The 21,063-nt window shown below is 44.5% G+C and overlaps 1 protein-coding gene across 2 annotated transcripts in view; it reads left to right on the forward strand.

Moving 5' to 3' along the window:
• nek10 (NIMA-related kinase 10) overlaps positions 1–21,063 on the forward strand; it is a 211,732-nt gene that overhangs the window by 41,545 nt on the left and 149,124 nt on the right. For both annotated transcript variants that reach the window (XM_068002825.1, XM_068002817.1), the window contains exons 7-14: positions 2,617–2,658; positions 2,756–2,834; positions 5,727–5,794; positions 15,383–15,462; positions 15,549–15,635; positions 16,426–16,650; positions 17,431–17,570; positions 18,258–18,319. In XM_068002825.1, coding sequence (XP_067858926.1) covers positions 2,617–2,658; positions 2,756–2,834; positions 5,727–5,794; positions 15,383–15,462; positions 15,549–15,635; positions 16,426–16,650; positions 17,431–17,570; positions 18,258–18,319 — 783 coding nt within the window. The remainder of the gene's footprint in view (positions 1–2,616; positions 2,659–2,755; positions 2,835–5,726; positions 5,795–15,382; positions 15,463–15,548; positions 15,636–16,425; positions 16,651–17,430; positions 17,571–18,257; positions 18,320–21,063) is intronic.

Consider the following 21,063-nt stretch of genomic DNA (forward strand, 5'->3'; position numbering starts at 1 on the left):
TGGAGATCTTCTCTTTTCTCCGCCCCCCACCCCCACGGCCTCATAGTCCCCCAACCCCGCACAGTCCGCTTCTACCTCCTCTCCAAGATCCACAAACAGGACTGCCCTGGGAGACCCATCTTTTCAGCCTGTTCTTGCCCCAATTTATTTCCTCCTATCTTTTCTCTTTTTCTCCCCTTGTCCAATCTCTTACAACCTACATCTGCGACTCTTCTGACGCCCTCTGCCACTTTAACAGTTCCCAGTTCCCTGGCCCTAACCATCTCTATCACCATGGACGTCCAGTCTCTTTACACCTCCATCCCCCACCAGGACAGCCTACGGGCCCTTCTTCCTTGAACGGAGGCTCAACCAGTCCCTATCCACCACCACCCTCCTCCGCTTGGCTGAACTTGTTCTTGCATTGAACAACTTCTCCTTTGACTCCACTCACTTCCTCCAAATGAAAGGTATCGCTATGGAACCCGTATGGGTCCCAGCTGTGCCTGCCTTTTTGTGGGATACATGGAACATTCCTTGTTCCAGTCCTACTCGGGTCCCCTCCCTCATCTCTTTTTCCGGTACATTGATGACTGTATCGGTGCCGTTTCCTGCTCTCGTCCCGAACTGGAAAATTTCATCAACTTTGCTTCCAATTTCCACCCTTCCCTCCCCTTCACATGGTCCATCTAGGACTCTTCCTTTCCCTTCCCTTCCTCGACTTCTCTATCTCCGTTTCTTAGGATAGGCTGTCAACCAATATATTTATAAGCCCACAAACTCCCACAGCTACCTTGATTACACTTCTTCCCACCCTGCTTCCTGTGAGGATTCTATTCCATTCTCCCAGGTTCTCCGTCGCATCTGTTCTGATGATAGCACCTTCCGGACCAGTGCTTCAGATAAGTCCTCCTTTTTCCTCAACCGAGGATTCCCCTCCACTGTAGTTGACAGGGCCCTCGACCATGTCCGTTCTATTTCCCGCACTTCCCTTCCCTCCCAGAACCATGATAGGGTCCCTCTTGTCCTCAACTTCCATCCCACTAGCTTCCACATTCAATGCATCATCCTCCGCCATTTCCGTCACCTTCAGTGCGATTCCGCCACCAAACACAACTTCCCCCCTCACCTCCCCTTTCAGCATTCCAAAGGGACCATTCCCTCCGCAACACCCTGGCCAACTCTTCCATCACCCCCACCACCCGCTCTACTCCCCACGGCCCCTTCCCATGCGAGTGCAGGAGATGCAACACCTGCCCCTTCACCTCCTCCCTTCCCACCGTCCAGGGTCCCAAACACTCCTTCCAGGTGAAACATAGAAAATAGGAGCAGGAGTAGGCCATTCGGCCTTCGCGCCTGCTCCGCCATTCAGTATAATCATGGCTGCTCCTCTATCTCGTCCAACAGCGGTTTACTTGTACTTCTTTCAATTTAGTATTCTGTATCCACTGCACACAATACAGTCTCCTCTACACTGGGGAGACCAAACGCAGACTGGGTGATCGCTTTGCTGAACACCTCCGCTCTGTTCGCAAGTGTGACCCTGACCTGCCGGTCACTTGCCATTTTAATTCCCCTTCCTACTCCTACTCTGTCCTCGGCCTCTTACACTGTTCCAATGAAGCTCAACGTAAGCTCGAGGAACGGCGCCTCATCTTTTGTTTAGGCACTTTACAACCTTCTGGACTCAACATTGATTTCAATAACTTCAGATCATAATCACTGCTCCCATTTTTTTTCAGTCAGCAAGTGCTGTTAATGGTTCTGCTGCTGCCATTTACAGCTACTCCTGATCAATCTTTAGTTTCTTAACCTGTCCCATTACCACCTTCCTTGCCTTGCACCATCATCCCATTTGTCATTTAATCATTCATGCCCTCTACCATATCACAGATCTTCCCCTTTGTTCTTTCCTCCCTCTTCCCCCTGCCCCCCACCCCCCTTTCCCTGGCTCTGTACTTGAACAAAAACTTTAACTGTTTTAACATCTTCCAGTTCTGACGAAAGGTCTTCAACCTGAAACGTTAACTCTGTTTCTTTTTCCACAGATGTTGCCTGATTTGCTAAGCTTCTCCAGCATTTTCTGTTTTTATTTCAGATTTCCAGCACGTGCTGTATCTTGCTTTTGATTTAGTAAAATGTCCCTTTGCAGCACAGGAGTATAATTGGAGAAATATGGATGTCTAGCCAAAGGAGGAAATGATGGGAGGAGTGACCGAAAGCTTGGTCAGAGAGGTGAATTTTAAGGAGGAGAAGGAGGCAGAAATGTTTAGAGAGGGAACTGCAAAGCATGAAAACTAGACAGCTGTGGACACTGCCACCAATGGTGGGGCGAATGGAGTGGGGGTGGGGGGAGATGCGCAAGAGGCCAAAGGCAGAGTTCTCAGAGGTTTGTAGGGCTGGAGGAGGTTATTGAGTTAGAGAAGGGTGAGGACAAGAAAGGAAAAGTTTGATGCATCTATCCATCATCCACTTCAGCATTAGTTTTTGCCCATTTTATTTTTAATATTAACCATTACACTTTTAATGTGCTGTGAATTTAGATGTGACTGGGATTTGCCTCACCCAGTGCAACCAGCTGTGTCACTTAAGATGGCTGAGTGAACATTCACTTGTTGGTGTTGATTTTTATTTCAGAAAGTTTTCAATGAACTTGGAGGGGTTGAGAGCTTAGCACAGGTATGTCTTCATATTTAATAACATTCCACTTTAAATCTATTTCCAGTTGGTCATTTTTCAAATGTTTTATATCATTGTATCTTTTCCTGCTGTGTAGTATATGGAATCAGTGGTACATGGCTACCTTGGATATGGAGGACAACAGTTTGTTGTTGACAGATTGGTCACTGTGACGTGTAAGTTAATTTCATTTAACTACAGGTGAATAATGAAACATCAAAGGGCTCGATTATTCAATATTTCTGAACTTTCCCCTCTTAATTTTTGTATTTAGAGCATCAGTTTGGCTCATTGATAGAAAATCTTATTTCTGAGTCAGAAAGTTATGGATTCAAGTCCCACTCCGGGACTTGAGCACATATCTAAGCTGACACTTGGGTGCAGTACTAACAGAGTGCTGCATTGTCTGAGATGCTGTCATTTGGATTAGATGTTAAACTGAGGTCCTGTCTGCCTGTTCAGGTAGATGGAAAAGATCCCATGGCATGGAAGCCTAGTGGTTACGATAGTGGACTAGCAACGCAGAGGTTGTGAGTTCATAACCCACCATTGGCAAGTTTGGAAATTGAATTCAATAAACCTGGTAAATTGTGGGTTGGCACTGACGATGACCATGAAAACTGCCAGATTGTTGTAAAAATTCAACTGATTCACCAGTGTCCTTAAGGAAAGGGACTTTCCATCCCTATCTGGTCTGGCCTACATGTGACTGCAGCCCCACACTGTGATTTAAGTTTTAATGTCCTCTGGGCAACTAGGGATAGGCAATAAATACTTGCCATATTGCAAGAACAAATTTTCTAAAGACGTTTTGATGAAAAGTAAGGAATTTTGCTGATGTCCTGGCTAATGTTCATCGTTCAACCAACTTGACCAAAGCACACCAACTGGGCATGCATCACACTATTTGTGGGTCCGTGCTGTGCATAAATTGGCTGCTGTATTTGCCTATGTAACGGGTGATTATATTTCAAAGCAATTTGTTGGCTGTGAAGCTCTTTGGGACATCCTAAGGATTTGAAAAGTACTACATAATTGCAAGCCTTTATTATATTTTTATCCACTAGTCCTATTTATGCCATTTATATTTGCATTGGGGGATGGGTTTCCTGTAAGTCTGGTTTGTTGCAAACTTTATGGAATTGAGGTAACAACATAAACTTTATGCTAAAGCAAACAGGAAAGTGTGTTCAGTGCAAAATGTAGTCTGCACCAATTTTCAAATATTAGCAATTTGGTTGGTAAATTCCAGGATTGTAGTACTGTTTAAATTCAAAACATTTGTGCCAGACTTCAGAGCTCAGGCTAAACTATCTAACTGACTTCTCATTACTTACAGTTTGTATATTTTGTTTCCTAATTTAGCTTTGGAATTTGGAAATTTTAAGCATGATATGCCTAGCTCTACTTAGCAAGAGGATAGTTGCAATAATCAGAATGGGTCATAAGTAGCCAACTCACAAAATGTTGTGTTTTACTTTGCCTGCAGTTTGTGCATTTAAAAATAGGGTTTGCATTTTATTTAAAAATAGGACACAGCAGAATTCTCACTTACAAATCAGAACATCAGATCCTCTCTGGAAATCTACTGCACTAGCACCCTTCATATATTCTAACAGAGTGCGATATGTGGTGTGTAGATAAATGCAGAATGTGTGATGTACATTATCTATATAATTAAAAACATTCCATCTGGCACATGTCTTAGGGAAAATGTTTTGTGTGTGTCTATTATATATCCAATACTTGAGCACTATTTCATTATCTCATGAAAAATTCTCTGACAAAAAAGGAACCAATTACATCTCAAAAAAAGACAGGTTCCAAGTTCTTGGAACAGTTATGTTGATTCTTTGATCACCACACTATATGCCCCTGAAAATTAAATTTGTATAAGAAAATAAACGCTTTAAGCAATTCAATAATTGTAGGTTCAAAAATATATTAAAATCTACCCGTGAACTCACTCATCATTTTTCAGCAGGTCCAACAACCACCCCCTTGGGGATCTTGGCCTTTTTTTTTATTATGTTCCAAGAGTTTTGGTCTTTGAGCTGAGGATACACTATAATATTTTGAAACTCCCTGCCAGAGACCCTGGACTAAAATTCCCAGAAGCTAGTGTATGTCCTACCCAACAATACAATGTATGCACAGCCACCAGCAGAATGTACATGCACAGGTCTATTTCATATCACAGCACAGTCAGGAAGTTAATGCAAATGCATAATTGGTGTGCTAATTTTAGCACAGAACAACCTCGAGGGGAGAGAAGCCCAGCCTGCATCGTTTTTTGTAAGCAAAACACTGGCATGAAGCGGTGACAGTTGGCATGTACATATGCAAAATTTTGCATTGTATTTCACTATGCATCTATAATTCCTCACATCAATTTCATGATATGAGGAATTGTAGGTGCTTAATGAAGTACAGCGTAAAGTTTAGCATATGTACCAAATGACCCACATTCATAAGAGAAATTAACACATGCTCATTTTCATTAATTATGTGATAGGGTTTACTTGATTGTTATTTAAAATTTGAGTTCTGGGATAAGGGAGGGGGAAGAGGAAAAGTCATCAAGTCCACACCAGCATTTTAAAAAAACATTACATGTGAGTGCCAGTCCTGTCATGGCACAGCAGATGTGTCATTGTGTGCCCCCACAACAAAATATAAAATTTAACCTATTTTGTGCAGGATGGAGTTTTGAATTCTACTGATTTCTTTTCTATTTCAGTTATTACTACATTTAGAATTTAATATTTATGCATTTGTACGCCTACAGGTAAGAAGCATCTGAGTATTGGTATGGTCTCATAGTGAGAGGAGAGTTTCACTGATAAACTCCAGTATTGTGTATCTGTAATTTTTTTGCAGTTTTCATAAATTTTGTCATCTGAAAATGCTTACAAAAAGACATTTAAAATAGGACTTAATCTTTACTGAAATTATTTTGCTCATTACTAGAATAATAAGTTGCAGTGCAGAATCACTTAATGATTTTAATGTGCATTAGGCATGTTTTGACATTATTGAGATGCTATTTGATTTGACTTTCATTTCAGATATTTTTCAAAAACTGGCAGCTGTTGTAGAACAAAGAGAATGGGTAATTTTTTGTGGAGCACACAAGGTATGAGATTTCCATGGTACCTACAAACTTATTCAATAGTTTACTGGCTTAAGTAACATTCGTGATAACCTGTAATGATATGTAACACCAGAATGTGTCATTTTTCCTAATGTGTTTATTCTATAAATATTTTTGTGTTACAAAAATACATTATGATTTTTAATTTCCACTTGATTAAATTGTTTCATTTAATTTAAATGACTACAATGTTTCAGAATTTCCATGCCCTAAGTTTTTATTAAACAGTTGCACAGATTCCATGACACATAGAGTCATGGAACTGTTACAGCACGGAAGGAGGCCATTCGACCTATTGAGTCCATGCTGGCCCTATGCAAGAGCAATCCAGCTAGTCCCACTCCCCCGCCCTATCCCTGTAGCCCTGCAAATTTTTTCCTTTCAACTACTTATCCAGTTCCCTATTGAAAGCCAAAGAAATATATCTGATTTACCCTAAACACTCATTTAGAGCAGGGCCTTCCATGAGAATAATTTGTCTTAAAAAAAATCATTGGCACAAAAATTTCATTAACCAGTTTGCATTATTGAAGCCAGAAAAATTATGGCCCATTTAAACCTGAGATCCTGAAATCATCCCGTTACACTGCAATGAAAAGTAAATAGACGAGCCTGGATTTTTTTTTAGATATAAAATTAATTGGGAAATTGGATGGAGATCCATTACGCTAGATCCCTGTCCATTTTGCAGCCATTGCCATTCTTTGCTTCCTGCATCAGGTCTAATCACCTGTCAGTTTGTGGCAGATGCCTTTTATATTAGTGCATAATGACATGATGCTATCATTTATGCAATGGTGAGATCACACCTGGCGTATTGCATACAGTTTTGGTCTTCTTATCTAAGGAAGGATATACTTGTCTTAGAGGGAGTGCAACGAAGGTCACTGGATTGATTTCTGGGATGAGAGGGTTGTCCTTTAAGAAGAGTGAGTAGAATGGGCCTCTCCTCTCTGCCGTTTAGAAGAATGAGAGGTGATCTCATTGAAACGTATAAAATTCTGAGAGGGCTTGACAGGGTAGATGCTGAGAGGCTGTTTCCCATGGCTGGAGAGTTTTCTGTCTTTCACATTAGAGGGGGAAGAGACCAGCCAGTCTGATACCACAGGAGCACTTCCAGATCTACAGCTGCTGCCAGGTCTTCACAAACTCTGGCCTGGCATCTTACCTGCCCAAGCACCAGCACATGTACACTCACTCATGACAAATTACTTAGACAGTCAGAAGGATTGTTTCTGGGTGAGGTAATGAGAATGAAGACCTGGGAATGGATGAGGGGGAGAGTGCCATTCCTCCACTGGGGTGAAAAAGGATTGACCTCAACTGAGGAACCTAGGGACCCAGATCTTAGGGCCCAGTCTTCAAAAGAATAACTATTCATTAGCATGCAGGCAGTGGCGACGGTTCCATGCAGGTGGTTGAGATGATGGATAAGTGGCAGGGGTCCACTACTCTCATCTGGAATGCATTGCAGGAAGTTTCTCATAACCTGCAGAATACCCTGGGGAATGATAGCCCGGGATATTGCTGCAGGATCATTCCACCAGGAAGAGCTTCTAAAGATATTAACGACTTCCAGAGTGGCAGCTAACAGTGCTGCAATAGATCCTTTAAACAGAATGCTTTCACAGGGCTTCTAAGGACCAACTGGGCCTATTTGGTTTCTGATGACATTGACAAATAGCATCTCAGAAACTGTGCCCAGCACCAGTAGCTGCAAGTAGTGGGCACAGATATCACTGCCTCTACGCAGAGTGGCGAACCTGCTTCCGGAATGCCCCCTCTTTACAGCAGAGAAGGCCATTTGGCCCATCGTGCCTGTGCTGGCTCTTTGAAAGAATATCCAATTAGCCACAGTCCCCTGCTCTTTCCCCATTGCCCTGCAATTTTTTCCTTTTCAAGTATTTATCTAGTTCCCTTTTGAAAGTTATTGTTGAATCTGCTTCCACCACCCTGTCAGGTCGTACATTCCAGATCATAACAACTCGTTGCCTAAAAAAATTCTTCTCATCTCCCCCCTGGTTCTTTTGCCAAATATCTTAAATCTGTGTCCTTTGGTTATCGACCCTCTTGCCATAGGAAACTGTTTCTCCCAATCCACTATCAAAAGCGTTCATAATTTTGAACACCTCTATTAAATCTCCCCTTAACCTTCTCTGCTCTAAGAACAACAATCCCAGCTTCTCTCATCTCTCCACATAACTGAAGTGTCTCATCCCTGACACCATTTTTTTTTTACTTTCAAATTTGCACACAAGAAAGCTTCAGTGATGGACCCGCCATCTCTTGCTACTACAAGCGTCAGGCTGCCAGAAGCTGGTCCTTCTGGGATTGCTAGTACCCTGAAAGGAGAGTCACCTCCAGTCTCTAAGGCTCCAGGGGAACCAACCCTGCCACCCATCCCTCCACCTCATCTCACTGAGGGAGCCTGTCATAGAAGTACCAGTTAGCAGGAACTAGAGTAAGAAAGCTTTCTGGCACAAAGGGTAGTCATGGTGTTGACAAGTAGTTGAAAAGGAAAACTGGTTTTGTTGGTGTTTCCTGGTTAATGTTGTATAAAATCAGGTTGATCGTACAGAGTTGTAAGTTCATTTCTATGTATGTGCTTTCAACATTTGGGAGTTGGATGATGGCAGGGGAAATGTAGACTTCTGTCTTACGAAGGATTTTGTCCGAAGTCTTGGAAAGTGAGAGCACCTACCTTATGCTGTGGGGATGCCGAAGTAAAAACATTTTGGTCGACACACCCTGGTAAGTGAGTGTCTACATTTAGGGAAGAGATACCTTTGGTGATACCTGACTCTAAGAGCCTCCAACCTAGCCTTTCCCATGTCTTCATCCTTCTTTTCTTCATAACATCAATATCCCATTGAGAAATCCATGACTAGAGTGCAAAGCAGTACTTTGAGCAGAGCTGAATAAAAGTAGCAGCGAATGTGTAACTCAACACCCAAGATACTAAAAAAGAGTGCTATACAGGCATCTCTTCCATCCCTCCACCTTCACTTCTGTTTCTCCGGGCTCGATATAAGCAAGTCAATGGGAATCAGGGGAAAAAGTCTCCAGTGGCTGGAGTCATACCTAGCACAAAGGAAGATGGTAGTGGTTGTTGGAGACCAATCATCTCAGCCCCAGGACATTGCTGCAGGAGTTCCTCAGGGCAGTGTCCCAGGCCCAACCATCTTCAGCTGCTTCATCAATGACCTTCCCTCCATCATAAGGTCAGAAATGGGGATGTTCGCTGATGATTGCACAGTGTTCAGTTCCATTCGCAACCCCTCAAATAATGAAGCAGTCCGAGCCCGCATGCAGCAAGACCTGGACAACATCCAGGCCTGGGCTCATATGTGGCAAGTAACGACCATATCCAACAAGAGAGAATCTAACCACCTCCCCTTGACATTCAACGGCATTACCATCGCCGAATCCCCCACCATCAACGTCCTGGGAGTCACCATTGACCAGAAACTTAACTGGACCAGCCATATAAATACTGTGGCTACGAGAGCAGGTCAGAGGCTGGGTATTCTGCAGTGAGTGTCTCACCTCCTGACTCCCCAAAGCCTTTCCACCATATACAAGGCACAAGTCAGTAGTGTGATGGAATACTCTCCACTTGCTTGGATGAGTGCAGCTCCAACAACACTCCAGAAGCTCGACACCATCCAAGATAACGCAGCCCGCTTGATTGGCACCTCATCCACCACCCTAAACATTCACTCCCTTCACCACCGGTGCACAGTGGCTGCAGTGTGTACCATCCACAGGATGTACTGCAGCAACTCGCCAAGGCTTCTTCGACAGCACCTCCCAAACCTGCGGCCTCTACCACCTAGAAGGACAAGAGCAGCAGGCACATGGGAACAACACCACCTGCACATTCCCCTCCAAGTCACACACCATCCTGACTTGGAAATATATTGCCGTTCCTTCATCGTCGCTGGGTCAAAATCCTGGAACTTCCTTCCTAACAGCACTGTGGGAGAACCTTCACCACACGGACTGCAGCGGTTCAAGAAGCCAGCTCACCACCACCTTCTCGAGGGCAATTAGGGATGGGCAATAAATGCCTCCCATGCATCTCCCTCACGCTCAACCCCACCCACACCAATGCATGCAGCGGCTCACCATGCAATCATCACTCAATCACGCCTCTGTAGTTTGCCTTGATAGGAGAAGAGATGCCAGAACGCCCGGGAGAGGGCATGGACCGGAGGGGGCCCGCCACACGAGGTGGTCCTAACGGAGACGGAGCAGCAGGCATTGGACATCAGTCGCACGCTGGAGTGCCTGTCCGTGGCGGATGCCGAGGCTGGGATTGCACAAGCAGCCGGTGACAGAAAGCTAACACTCAGCACTCATGATAGCGAACGATCTTAGCATCACTTGGCATCTGCAGCACCTCAACATCTGTCAACATGCCTAATATTGCTTTCTGTTCTCTTGCAGGGCCATCTGGGAGCGCCGTGACCGTGGAGGGCGATTCCTCAGAGGATCCATCGTCACATCTGAACCATGCATCCACCAGCGCAGATACATACACCTCGGTGGGTCCCCGTCCTCACTTAGTTGGGCTTGCACATGGTGAGTTACCACGCACATGTGAGCACGAGCAGACCTCTGTGGCAGGGGCAGACGTGGAGAGTCCGCGTCGGTTGGAGCACTCTTCTCCAGGCTCTGCTGAGCTGGACCCAGATGCTGAACCCTGGGGGCCAGCCATGAAAAGGAGAGTCATCGAGGGGCAGCAGCACATTGCTGAGGTACTGGAACAGTTGCCACGCGCACTCTCCACGATCGCGCAGAAGATGGAGGAGTCCAACTCCTGCATGAGGGGAATGGTGGTACAGGTACAGGAGGGTATCTCCGAGTTGGTGTCCCAGGGGCGTGAAGGCATCTCTGAGATAGTGTCGCGGGAATGTCTGCGGTGGAGGAAAGGCTAGCCTCCCTCGAGCGTCAAGCACGGCTCAACAATGAGTCCATTCAGGCCCTGACAACGGCCGTTCGGATTCAGGGTGAGCAACTTTCTGCCGCCTTGAACAGGCTGACAGATATTTTACAAGTGGCCTTCCAAGGCCTCACACAAGTCCTCCAAACTGCCGTCCAGCAGGGTGGAAGGAGTGATGTGGGCGTGGGCCAGGAGAGGGATGATGGTGAAAGGGGACGACATGGAAGTGGGGACGTCACTTAAAGCGCTCCCACGTCTCACCCGTTGCCCCCCTCTCAACCAGTACCCGCAATGCTGCCCCCTCTCCAGGTGGCCGAGTCTGCCCCTGCACAGGTGCAGGTGGAGCAGTCTTTGGAGGGGCCCTCACGGGCACCCAAACCCAGAGGGCGTTGGCCCAAAGCATCTCATCGGTCAGGGCGTGGACAAGAGCAACCTGCCACTACCTCTGCTGAAGCCACAGGGATAGCACCATGTAGGGGTTCCTGGAAACGCAAGGCAAAGGTCTTGTGAGCACAAAGGGAATGCACAAGGGTGTCTGACGATTTGTCATGTTTTTCATTTATATTTGTTTTGTTTCACATGCACAATAAATATTATTATCACCACTACTGCCACGTCTTGCCCATTCTTGACTGGCTTGTGGAATAGGTCCCTTTCATGGGGTTCACCATGAACACGCACACTTGATGCCATCCATTGTGTCATTGCAGAGTAGGTGTAGGTGTATATGCAGGGCTCTTTTGTGCAGACGACTGAGAGACGCTGGCAATGCCCCCGGTGGCACCCTGGAAGAATGCGGAGGAGAAGTTGTTGAGGGCAGTGGTGACCTTGACAGCGACAGGTAAGAAGATGGTGCTCGAGCCAGCCGGGAGCAGCTCGGCATAAAGGAGGCTGCAGATGTCCACGGCTACATGTCGCGTTATTCTGAGCCTCCATGTGCACTGCTCTTCAGAGAGGTCCAGGAAGCTGAGCCTCGGTCTGTAGACCCTGTGGCGAGGGTAGTGCCCTCTGCGACGCATCTCTCTGCGGTTGCCCTCCGTTCCGCTGTGCAGGTGGATGTGTCACAGCACTGTGTTGTGGAGCTCCATGTGTCAGAGGTGGCCGGCGAGGCTGTTCGCCCTCCGTGGAGGTCATGACTGCAGCTACGGCAGCCCCCATCCGGAAGTTTGAGGGTGTCCGCAAGGTAGGTAAATGTGTCTGGACACCGGGGTCAGTGTGCAAGTTTATGCATTTGATTGTTCGGAGGAGGGTGGTGGAGGCCAAACTTTGTCCTGCAATGACTGAGGGTCTTCCCCTCCACCCCCCACCACACCTGTCAAATGGACCTTTGCAGCTGCCACAGGCTGGTGGCTGCAACACGTCCATTTGAACTGGGAGTGTTTCCCCCAGTACGGGAAACAGTCTCAGTTAATTGTAAAATCCGATCCCCCCCCCTAAAATATCAGGTCTGTAAACAACCTGAAGTACCTATTCAAGTACTTTAAGTGGCACCCCGCCGGCTTTAATTGCCGGTGGGAGTCCCACATGCGGGGGCTGCGCGCGCATGTGAGCGCGTCACTGGGGAACCCGAAAGTGGGGCAGGTTGGAGCCGGGCTCGCCCCGGGAATCCCGGATTTTCGCAGCCCCCCCCCCCCCCCGCCACGAACGCACCCGATTGCGGGTGCGAAAATAGAGCCCTCCCTCTCTGAACAGATCCTTTAACGTTTCAAGTTCTGACAGTCAAAGTGTGAAGTTATCCTTTCTGCTTATAGATATCGATGAACCTACAGTGTATTTCCAACATTTTATGTTTTAATTTAAGGAAGATTTGTGGTGTTCATGCGCAACTCTTTTGAACCTGTTTTAGAAGCCCTGAATGGCATCTTACCCTCATACTGGAAATGGGTACATAGTACAAGGGACACACTAGAATGTCCAAAGTCAAGGCCAACTGCTAAGTTACTTCTGATCCCTCGCCTCTCCTGCCACTTTAATTCCCAACCCTCCCCAGCCTCTTGCTAACTGAGCTCACCCTTCCATACTCTTATTTCTCCTCTATCTCTCCCCAACTTTCATTATACTCTGATATTGTCCATGAATCTCAGTATCAATTTCCTTCATCTCACTCCTGACCCTCCCAACTTTCCCTCCTGAGTATGATGCTCACTGACAGCATTAATCTGTGTCTATTGCCTGACACTGTCCCTACCACCCTCAAAACTGCCGTTATCAGCCCTTCTCAAAAAGCCCACACTTGACCCCTCTATTTTATCCTGATAATATCTTCAATCTTTCGTCCTTCACTAAAGTCTTGGAATGCATTGATGCCTTGCAGGCCTTTCCTACTGCTCTCGGTTTGACACCCTCCAATCCATTTGACCCACCTAGAGGACTGAGATCACGCTGGTCAAAGTCACAAAGAGTATCTTCTGTGTTTGTGATGATGGCTTACCGCCTCTGCTCCATCTCTTCAGCCTCTCTGCTGCCTTTTAATATCTCCAACCACCCCATCCTCCTCTGCAGTCCATCTTCATGTCACTTTTTTTTATGGTTCCACTCTCACCTGTCACATCATGGACATGATATCCTTTAGCGTCACTGGGTCAAAATCCTGGAACTTCCTATCTAACAGCATTGTGAGAGTACGTTCACCACATGGACTGCAGAGATTCAAGAAGAAAGCCCACCACCACCTACTTGAGCAGTTAGGGCTGGCAATAAATGCTGGCCTTGCCAATGACGCCCATATCCCGAGAACGAATTAAAGAAAATATATATATTTAAAAAATCCTGCAGTTACTTCTCCTGTGCCCATACTGTCATCTCTGGTGTACCCTAGGGCTCCACCCTTGGTCCCCTCCACTTCATCATTTATATGGTACCTTTTAGATGAGATCATTGGGAAGCTTGGGGTACACTGACAACATCCACCTCTACATCCCCAATTAATCCCAAGGGTACAATTGCAATCTCCAACTTCCTATCTGGCATTAAGATCTGGATGATGGAAATTTCCTCCTGTTTAATCTCAGCAAAACTGAACCCATCCTCTTTAGCTTCTGCCAGCATCTATGTGCCTCTGTGCCTGTCACCTTAGGCTAAGTCTAGAGGTGGAGAGCTTTGGTATGTTTCTTTGAGATCAAGCTCAGCTTCCTTCCCCATATCTAATCTGTCATCAAGACTGCTTTCCCTAACCTCCTTAAGCATAGCCAGCTCCACCACATCTACCCATTGCTGCAGAAATCCCTTATGAATGCCTTCATTACCTTGAAGCTCAGCTTCTTATTGCCAACATTTCAACTGCCAACATTTCAACCTCCACCCTCCACAAACCTGCCTTCTCCAGAATTCCATGGACTACATCCTGATTTTCAGAAAGTCCCATACTCCCATTACAGTCATCCTTGCCAAACTCCATCGGCTCTCCATGCTCCAGTGAATTCATTTCAAGATCTCTTCCTAGCCATCAAATCTCTCTTCTCCAGCTGTATGTCTCTGTGCACACCTTCTGCTGCTCTGACATCGGTTTTCTCCTCATTCCCTGCTCGTTCCATTCCACCATGGGTGGGTGCTCTTTCAGCCACCATACCCTGTCCTCGCAAACTACCCTCCCTTGCCACCTCGCTTCCTCCTTTTTGAATGCCTTTTAGAACTTCTCTTTTCATCTTTGCCTTTGATCCACTCTAAGCTTTCTGTTTCCTTTTTATCTCTCATGCTTGGTGTCCATTTTTTCCATCTGCCCTATAAAGTGCTCTAATATGTCTTACTGTATGTGAGGAATACCATAGAATTGTATGCTGTTGTTTGTAGTTAGAATTACATAAAGCATTGTGATTCCCTTGCAGCATGCTGTTCCACAGTTCTGGGATTAGAGACTGCAGTCATTTTGAAGTCTTAACAAGGGTGTTTGTTTTCATTACCCGATACTTCCTGGAGACTTGAGGTGGGAGCAGAAATGACATCTGGCCCACAATAAGTTTCTAAAGCTGACATGGTATGAATGCACTTCAAGGGAATTCCATTGTCCATTGTCACTCCAGAGCAGCTGCTCCACTGGACACTTCACAAATGGATGTATACAACAGTTCAAGAAGAGACTAAAAGTTACCATATTAAAAAAAAAAGTTTAAAAAATAAGGAAAGCCCAGAAAGGTTCTCCGTGGAAATACCAGTTATAAGACTTCTTGTCCCGTTTAAAGTTATTTGTGCATGAGGAATTGTGTGCCATTTTTTTCAAGAACAAATTATTCTGTTTGAAAAATTGAAAATGCACTGAAGTAAAGTTAAAGCTTTTAAAATTAAAAACTAATTTTCCAACTCAGGCATACTTGGGAGAAAAGGTCTCTTCATTCACCAGGTGCTTGATGGCACCATTTTTCCCTGGCACATGTCTCAAATTGATAGATTAACTTGTGCACAGCAGTAAAAGTATATATTAATGTATATAATTTGCATCTGTCTCTGCTGAAACAGAAAAAAAGTATTAAATAATTGTCATTCTTCAGGCACAGTGTCCAACTTTGTACTGGTACCAGCAATTAAGTTGTGACAAGTGAGTTTATAAAATAAAATAAAGCTATTACGTTAAGTAAGAAGAAACAAAATAGTACACACCAAGACACTTTAACTTGAGATATTTTCTTTAGACCCTAGTAAAGCTACTGGCAGCCAAGGACAATAATGTATTACTGGGTGCTCTCCTTGCTCTTACCAGCTTAGCTGAAAGGTATGTCACTTAAATAAACAGCACAAAGTATACCACTAAATAAGTGATTGTAACTGAACAAGCTAATAATGTTTAGCTTTTTTTAGTTCCGAATGCAGAGTGAAGATAGGGGAACTCACTATTGTAGAAAACCTGTTAACAATTTTACAAGAATATGACTTGCTATCAAAAAGGTACGTTGAGATTTTATTTTTTTTCAAACTCAATGATTTTTTTTTAGAAGCAGTTAAGGCTATGAGGTACTCATTTACACAACGTTGTTTAGTACAGGACTGGTCCTGCTCCGCCAGTGGAAGTACTGCAGGGCGGTACTTTCCCAGCCATTGTTTGCATCTTTGACCTTGGTCTATTTCCTGGAGTCAAGGGTATTTAAATATTTTGGTCAGGGGCCAGCAACATTAATGGTGCAATTGGTGAGGGGGAAGAAAGCCATTGTGGCACCGTGTGCTGGCTAAAGATTTTTAAAAGATTGAAAATGCTGCCTAGTTTTGAATTTGGCAGTTTCTTGGAAATTGGCCAGTAAAAATGTAACCTCTCTTTTTGGGACCCTTAGTAATGCAGGTATCTTTTGTACTCGGCGTTTCTAGGGTGCAAATGATGTAATTTCCCTCACTTGCATAGTGTCGTATATGGCTGCCCATATCTAGCCAGGCATATTATGTTTTTCCCCTAACATCAATTGGAAATTTTGACAGGTGGAAAAAGGGGGAGGAAATCCAGCTAAACCTGGTTCCTGCCCCAAATCCTGTCCCCTGTCTACCTAGATTGTGCTATCTTTGTGTTGATTTGATGGGGGAAAAATTGTTTTTTTTTTGGCTAGTGGGGAAGTTGTTACTGATTACTGGAACACAAATTTGATGATTTCAGCTTTAAAGGAGGAGGTGGACAGCTTTGTTTCTGTTCCTTTGTTAGAAGCAAACGGCTGTATTTGATTGGTTTCCTCAATGCTAATGGTATTTACAGAATGACTGCTGAGCTGCTTCGTCTACTCTGTGCAGACGCTCAAGTGAGAGAACAGGTGAAGATCTATGAAGGGATTCCCATCATGCTCAGTTTGCTGCATTCTGACCACCTGAAATTGCTATGGAGTGTTGTTTGGATTCTAGTTCAGCTCTGTGAGGATCCAGATACCAGCACCGAGATTCGCTTGTGGGGCGGCATCCAGCAACTCCTCCACATTCTACAAGGGTGAGCTTAAAAGAAAAACATCTTAATAGTAAAGGACTACTTAATTTTAGCCTTTTATATTAGTTATCTGACATATGAACTGAAGTCATAATTGAAGAAGATATTTGCATAAAATAAACAAATTGAGGGTTATATGAATATATTCAGAAATAGGCACTTCTGCCGTTTCTAATGGAGAAATTTCAACTTACTTTTCACATTTTCCTTAACATTATAAAGTTACATACCCTATACACTAAGTAATATTTCTCAGTTCTTATGGTTTTATTTTGTACTGTCAAATTACTCATTAGAAAAATCCTATGAGGAGACATTTTGTGTAGAATCTCTTCTGCCATGACATCACCCAAGATTATTTAAAAAGTAATTTTTGATTTTGTTGTACAGTTTAATATGCTTTACCCTGAAGTTCAAATAGTTGGAAAATTTATAAGAATTTTGAAAAGTTAAATAAATTTGGAACTAGTGAAGGTTAGATTGTAACTTCTGAATATCGCTGGCTAGTATGTTTGATATTAAGTTAGATGCATGACATTGTTACGTTAATTCATATAATTTCAGTCTTTATAGTGAGCTGGTTATGTTCAGTCCCCACCATAGTAGAGAAACTAGTATTTGGAAATGGAGGGTTAATGTAAAACACAGAGTAAGATATCTAGCATCTATCCAGTGTTTCAGATAGATTGAATAACCATATCTGTCAAATTGTGCCAGAGCTGTTTCGCTGTGTGAGTGTGCGTGTCTTTTTAGAACTGTTTTCTTTTTGTATGTTTTTGTTAGAGATAGAAATTTTGTATCCGATCGTTCTTCAATTGGAAGTTTGTCTAGTGCTAATGCCTCAGGGAGAATTCGACAATTTCAACTGTCTGAGAAACTGAGTACTCAGGAAATTCATGAAAATACTCTATCCTTGCAAGAAGGTACCACATTTTTCATTGAAGTAAAGATCCAGCATATAGATTAATTGTTGACATTTTTTGATAAATAAATGATTAAGGCAGAACTTTTTCTTACATTGAATAGATTCGGTGAGTTTCTTTGTTTTTAATAGAAGCATCGATATTATGAAATTGGTAGTATTACATATTTTGCATTACTGAAATATAATTAGTTGAGGAATATATTCAAGCATGGAACATGAGTTGGTGCACCACCCAAGTCAACTGTCCAGTTGACTTTGTGTGCCTTTTTGCATAGTATTTATGAAATATCAATCACCCATTCATACAGAAAACTCTCAAAATGTTCTTCATAAAAAGATTAACTCTAATAATGACACAATTGAATCATCTGGTTTTATTTTTATAAACTTTTTTTCAACAATACTACTGATGTTTCTGTCACATGGTTTAACTGTGGGAGTCAATCATCCGTTGCTGTGCGCCATGGCACCCCTGTAACCAAAATGAAAAAAATCACTAAAATGGTAAACAGTAGTAAGTAATGTTAAGTTTGTTACATTATAAAGAATAAGGAACAGTCTGAGATGTGTTCCAAGGATGTAAAACATTCCTTGCTGGAATGATATTTGAACCCCTTGATGTGCCAAAACTGTGCGCTACCCTTTATCTAACATCAATTCCTTATTGACTATTTTGTCATTTCAGCGTGTTGTGCTGCTATTACTGAGCTGGTGCTTAATGATACAAATGCTCAACAGGTTGTACAGGTTAGTACGCTCAAAGTTAAGGTCAACTATTATTTGTTAGAAGAAATATTGGTTTTAATTAGAGTCGAATCATAATGAACCATGTGATAATAAAAGGAGAAAATAGAAAAAACAAGAGTACAGATTGTTGGCTTCTGAAAGAGTGTTAAGATTAATGAAGATGTGGACATATCTGAAAAATTGGATGAGTTCTTTAGTTCTGTATTTACGGAACCAGCACGTGGATTGTAGCAAAGTGGCTGTACCAAGATACTCAGATTGAGGGGTGTAATAAAATTAACATTACGACAGAGTTGGTGGTTGGATACTTGAATATGATATGAGTGAGTAAAGCAACTGGGCTGGATGGGATTCATCCTAGGTTTCTTGGCAAACTCAATGATGTGCTGGTAGAACAAATGGCACAAATATTTAAGGATTCCTCAGATTAGAGAGTCTGGAGCCCTCACTGCACTGACCTGAAAAAGGTGCAGAGACCATACCAGAATGATTAATGGACTTGACAGTAAAGCATATGAGGATAGACTCTTGAAACTGGGACTTCTCTCATTGGAGTTGAGAAGACGGACAGGATGATGGAGGTGTTGAGGCTCAGGAATGTAGAGATATTTCACTTGGTATGTGGTAGCAGAACAAGGTGACCAGAGTATAAGCTGAAAAGGGGTAGATTCAGGTGTGATGTAAGAAAGCATTCACTGAGAGGGTGGTTGGTTTTCAGAATAGCTTATTTAGAGATGTTGTAGGGGCAAGTAGATTAGATTAACATGGTCAAATTGGACATATCGTAAAGAAAAATGGATCATTGGTTGCAGCTGAAAGGACAGCAGGAGGGCAGCTTAGATGGACGTATGGCCTAAATTTTAACACGAAGCTGCGAAGACAGCAGGGGGAGGATGATTTCCTGTTGGGAAACCCGGGAGTGTGGGTTTCCCGCACGTCCTTACGATTTTGACGTAAGGACGTCTTTTTTTTTGTCAGTTTTCCATCCGACAGGCCAGTTGAATGGGATAAGAGGAAGGAAGCGGATGCGAGAAGGTAAGTTTTAGATTTGGTCGGGGGGGTTCGGTCGGTCATGGGTGGGGGTTGTCGGGATTGGGGGGGGTCAGGAGTCATCGGGAGGGGGGTGGGCGTTGGAGATCGTGAGGAGTTGCTGCAGGAATCATACATTTCAGCCAACATCCCAGACTCTTCCATCACCATCTCTGGGTATGTCCTGTCCCACCGGCAGGACAGACCAATCAGAGGTGGCGGTACAGTGATATACAGTCAGGAGGGAGTGGTCCTGGGAGTCCACAACATTGACTCCGGACCCCATGAAATCTCATGGCATCAGGTCAAACATCGCAAGGAAACCTCCTGCTGGTTACCACCTACCGTCCTCCCTCAGCTGATGAATCAGACCTCCTCCATGTTGAGCACCACTAGGAGGAAGCACTGAGGGTAGCAAGGGCACAGAATGTACTCTAGGTGGGGAACTTCAATGTCCATCACCAAGAATGGCTCGGTAGCACCACTACCGACTGAGCTGGCTGAGTCCTGAAGGACATAGCTGCCAGACTGGGCCTGTGGTAGTTGGGAGCGAACCAACACGAGGGAAAAACCTACTTGACCTCGTCCTCACCTATTTACCTGTCGCAGATGCATCTGTCCATGACCGTATTGGTAGGAGTGACCACCGCACAGTCCTCGTGGCGACGAAGTCCCGTCTTCGCACTGAGGACACCATCCAACATGTTGTGTGGCACTATCACCATGCTAAATGGGACAGATTCAGAACAGATCTAGCAGCTCAAAACTGGGCATCCCTGAGGCGCTGTGGGCCATCAGCAGGAGCAGAATTGTATTCCAGCACAATCTGTAACCTCATGGCCCGGCATATTTCTCCCTCTACCATTGCCAACAAGCCAGGGGATCAGCCCTGGCTCAATGAGGAGTGTAGAAGAGCATGCCAGGAGCAGCACCAGATGTACCTAAAAATGAGGTGCCAACCTGGTGAAGCTGCAACTCAGGACTACATGCATGCGAAACAGCAGAAGCAAGCTCTGCAGTCCTGCCACATCGAGTCGTGAATGCTGGTGGACAATTAAACAACTAATGGGAGGAGGAGGCTCTATAAATATCCCCAGCCTCAATGATGGCGGAGTCCAGCACTTGAACGCAAAAGACAAGGCTGAAATGTTTGCAACCATCTTCAGCCAGAAGTGCTGAGTGGATGATCCATCTTGGCCTCCTCCCGATATCCCCACCATCACAGAAGCCAGTCTTCAGCCAATTCGATTCACTCCATGTGATAACAACAAACGGCTGAGTGCACTGGATACAGCAAAGGCTATGGGCCCTGACAACATCCCGGCTGTAGTGCTGAAGACTTGTGCTCCAGAACTAGCTGTGCCTCCAGCCAAACTGTTCCAGTACAGCTACAACACTGGCATCTACCCAACAATGTGGAAAATTGCCCAGGTATGTCCTGTCCACAAAAAGCAGGACAAATCCAATCTGGCCAATTACCGCCCCATCAGTCCACTCTCAATCATCAGCAAAGTGATGGAAGGTGTCGTCGACAGTGCTATCTAGCGGCACTTACTCACCAATAACCTGCTCACCGATGCTCAGTTTGGGTTCCGCCAGGACCACTCTGCTCCAGACCTCATTACAGCCTTGGTCTAAACGTGGACAAAAGAGCTGAATTCCAGAGGTGAGGTGAGAGTGACTGCCCTTGACATCAAGGCAGCATGTGACCGAGT

The sequence above is a fragment of the Heptranchias perlo genome, chromosome 2 (assembly GCF_035084215.1).
Source record: "Heptranchias perlo isolate sHepPer1 chromosome 2, sHepPer1.hap1, whole genome shotgun sequence".
NCBI classification, from domain to species: domain Eukaryota; kingdom Metazoa; phylum Chordata; class Chondrichthyes; order Hexanchiformes; family Hexanchidae; genus Heptranchias; species Heptranchias perlo.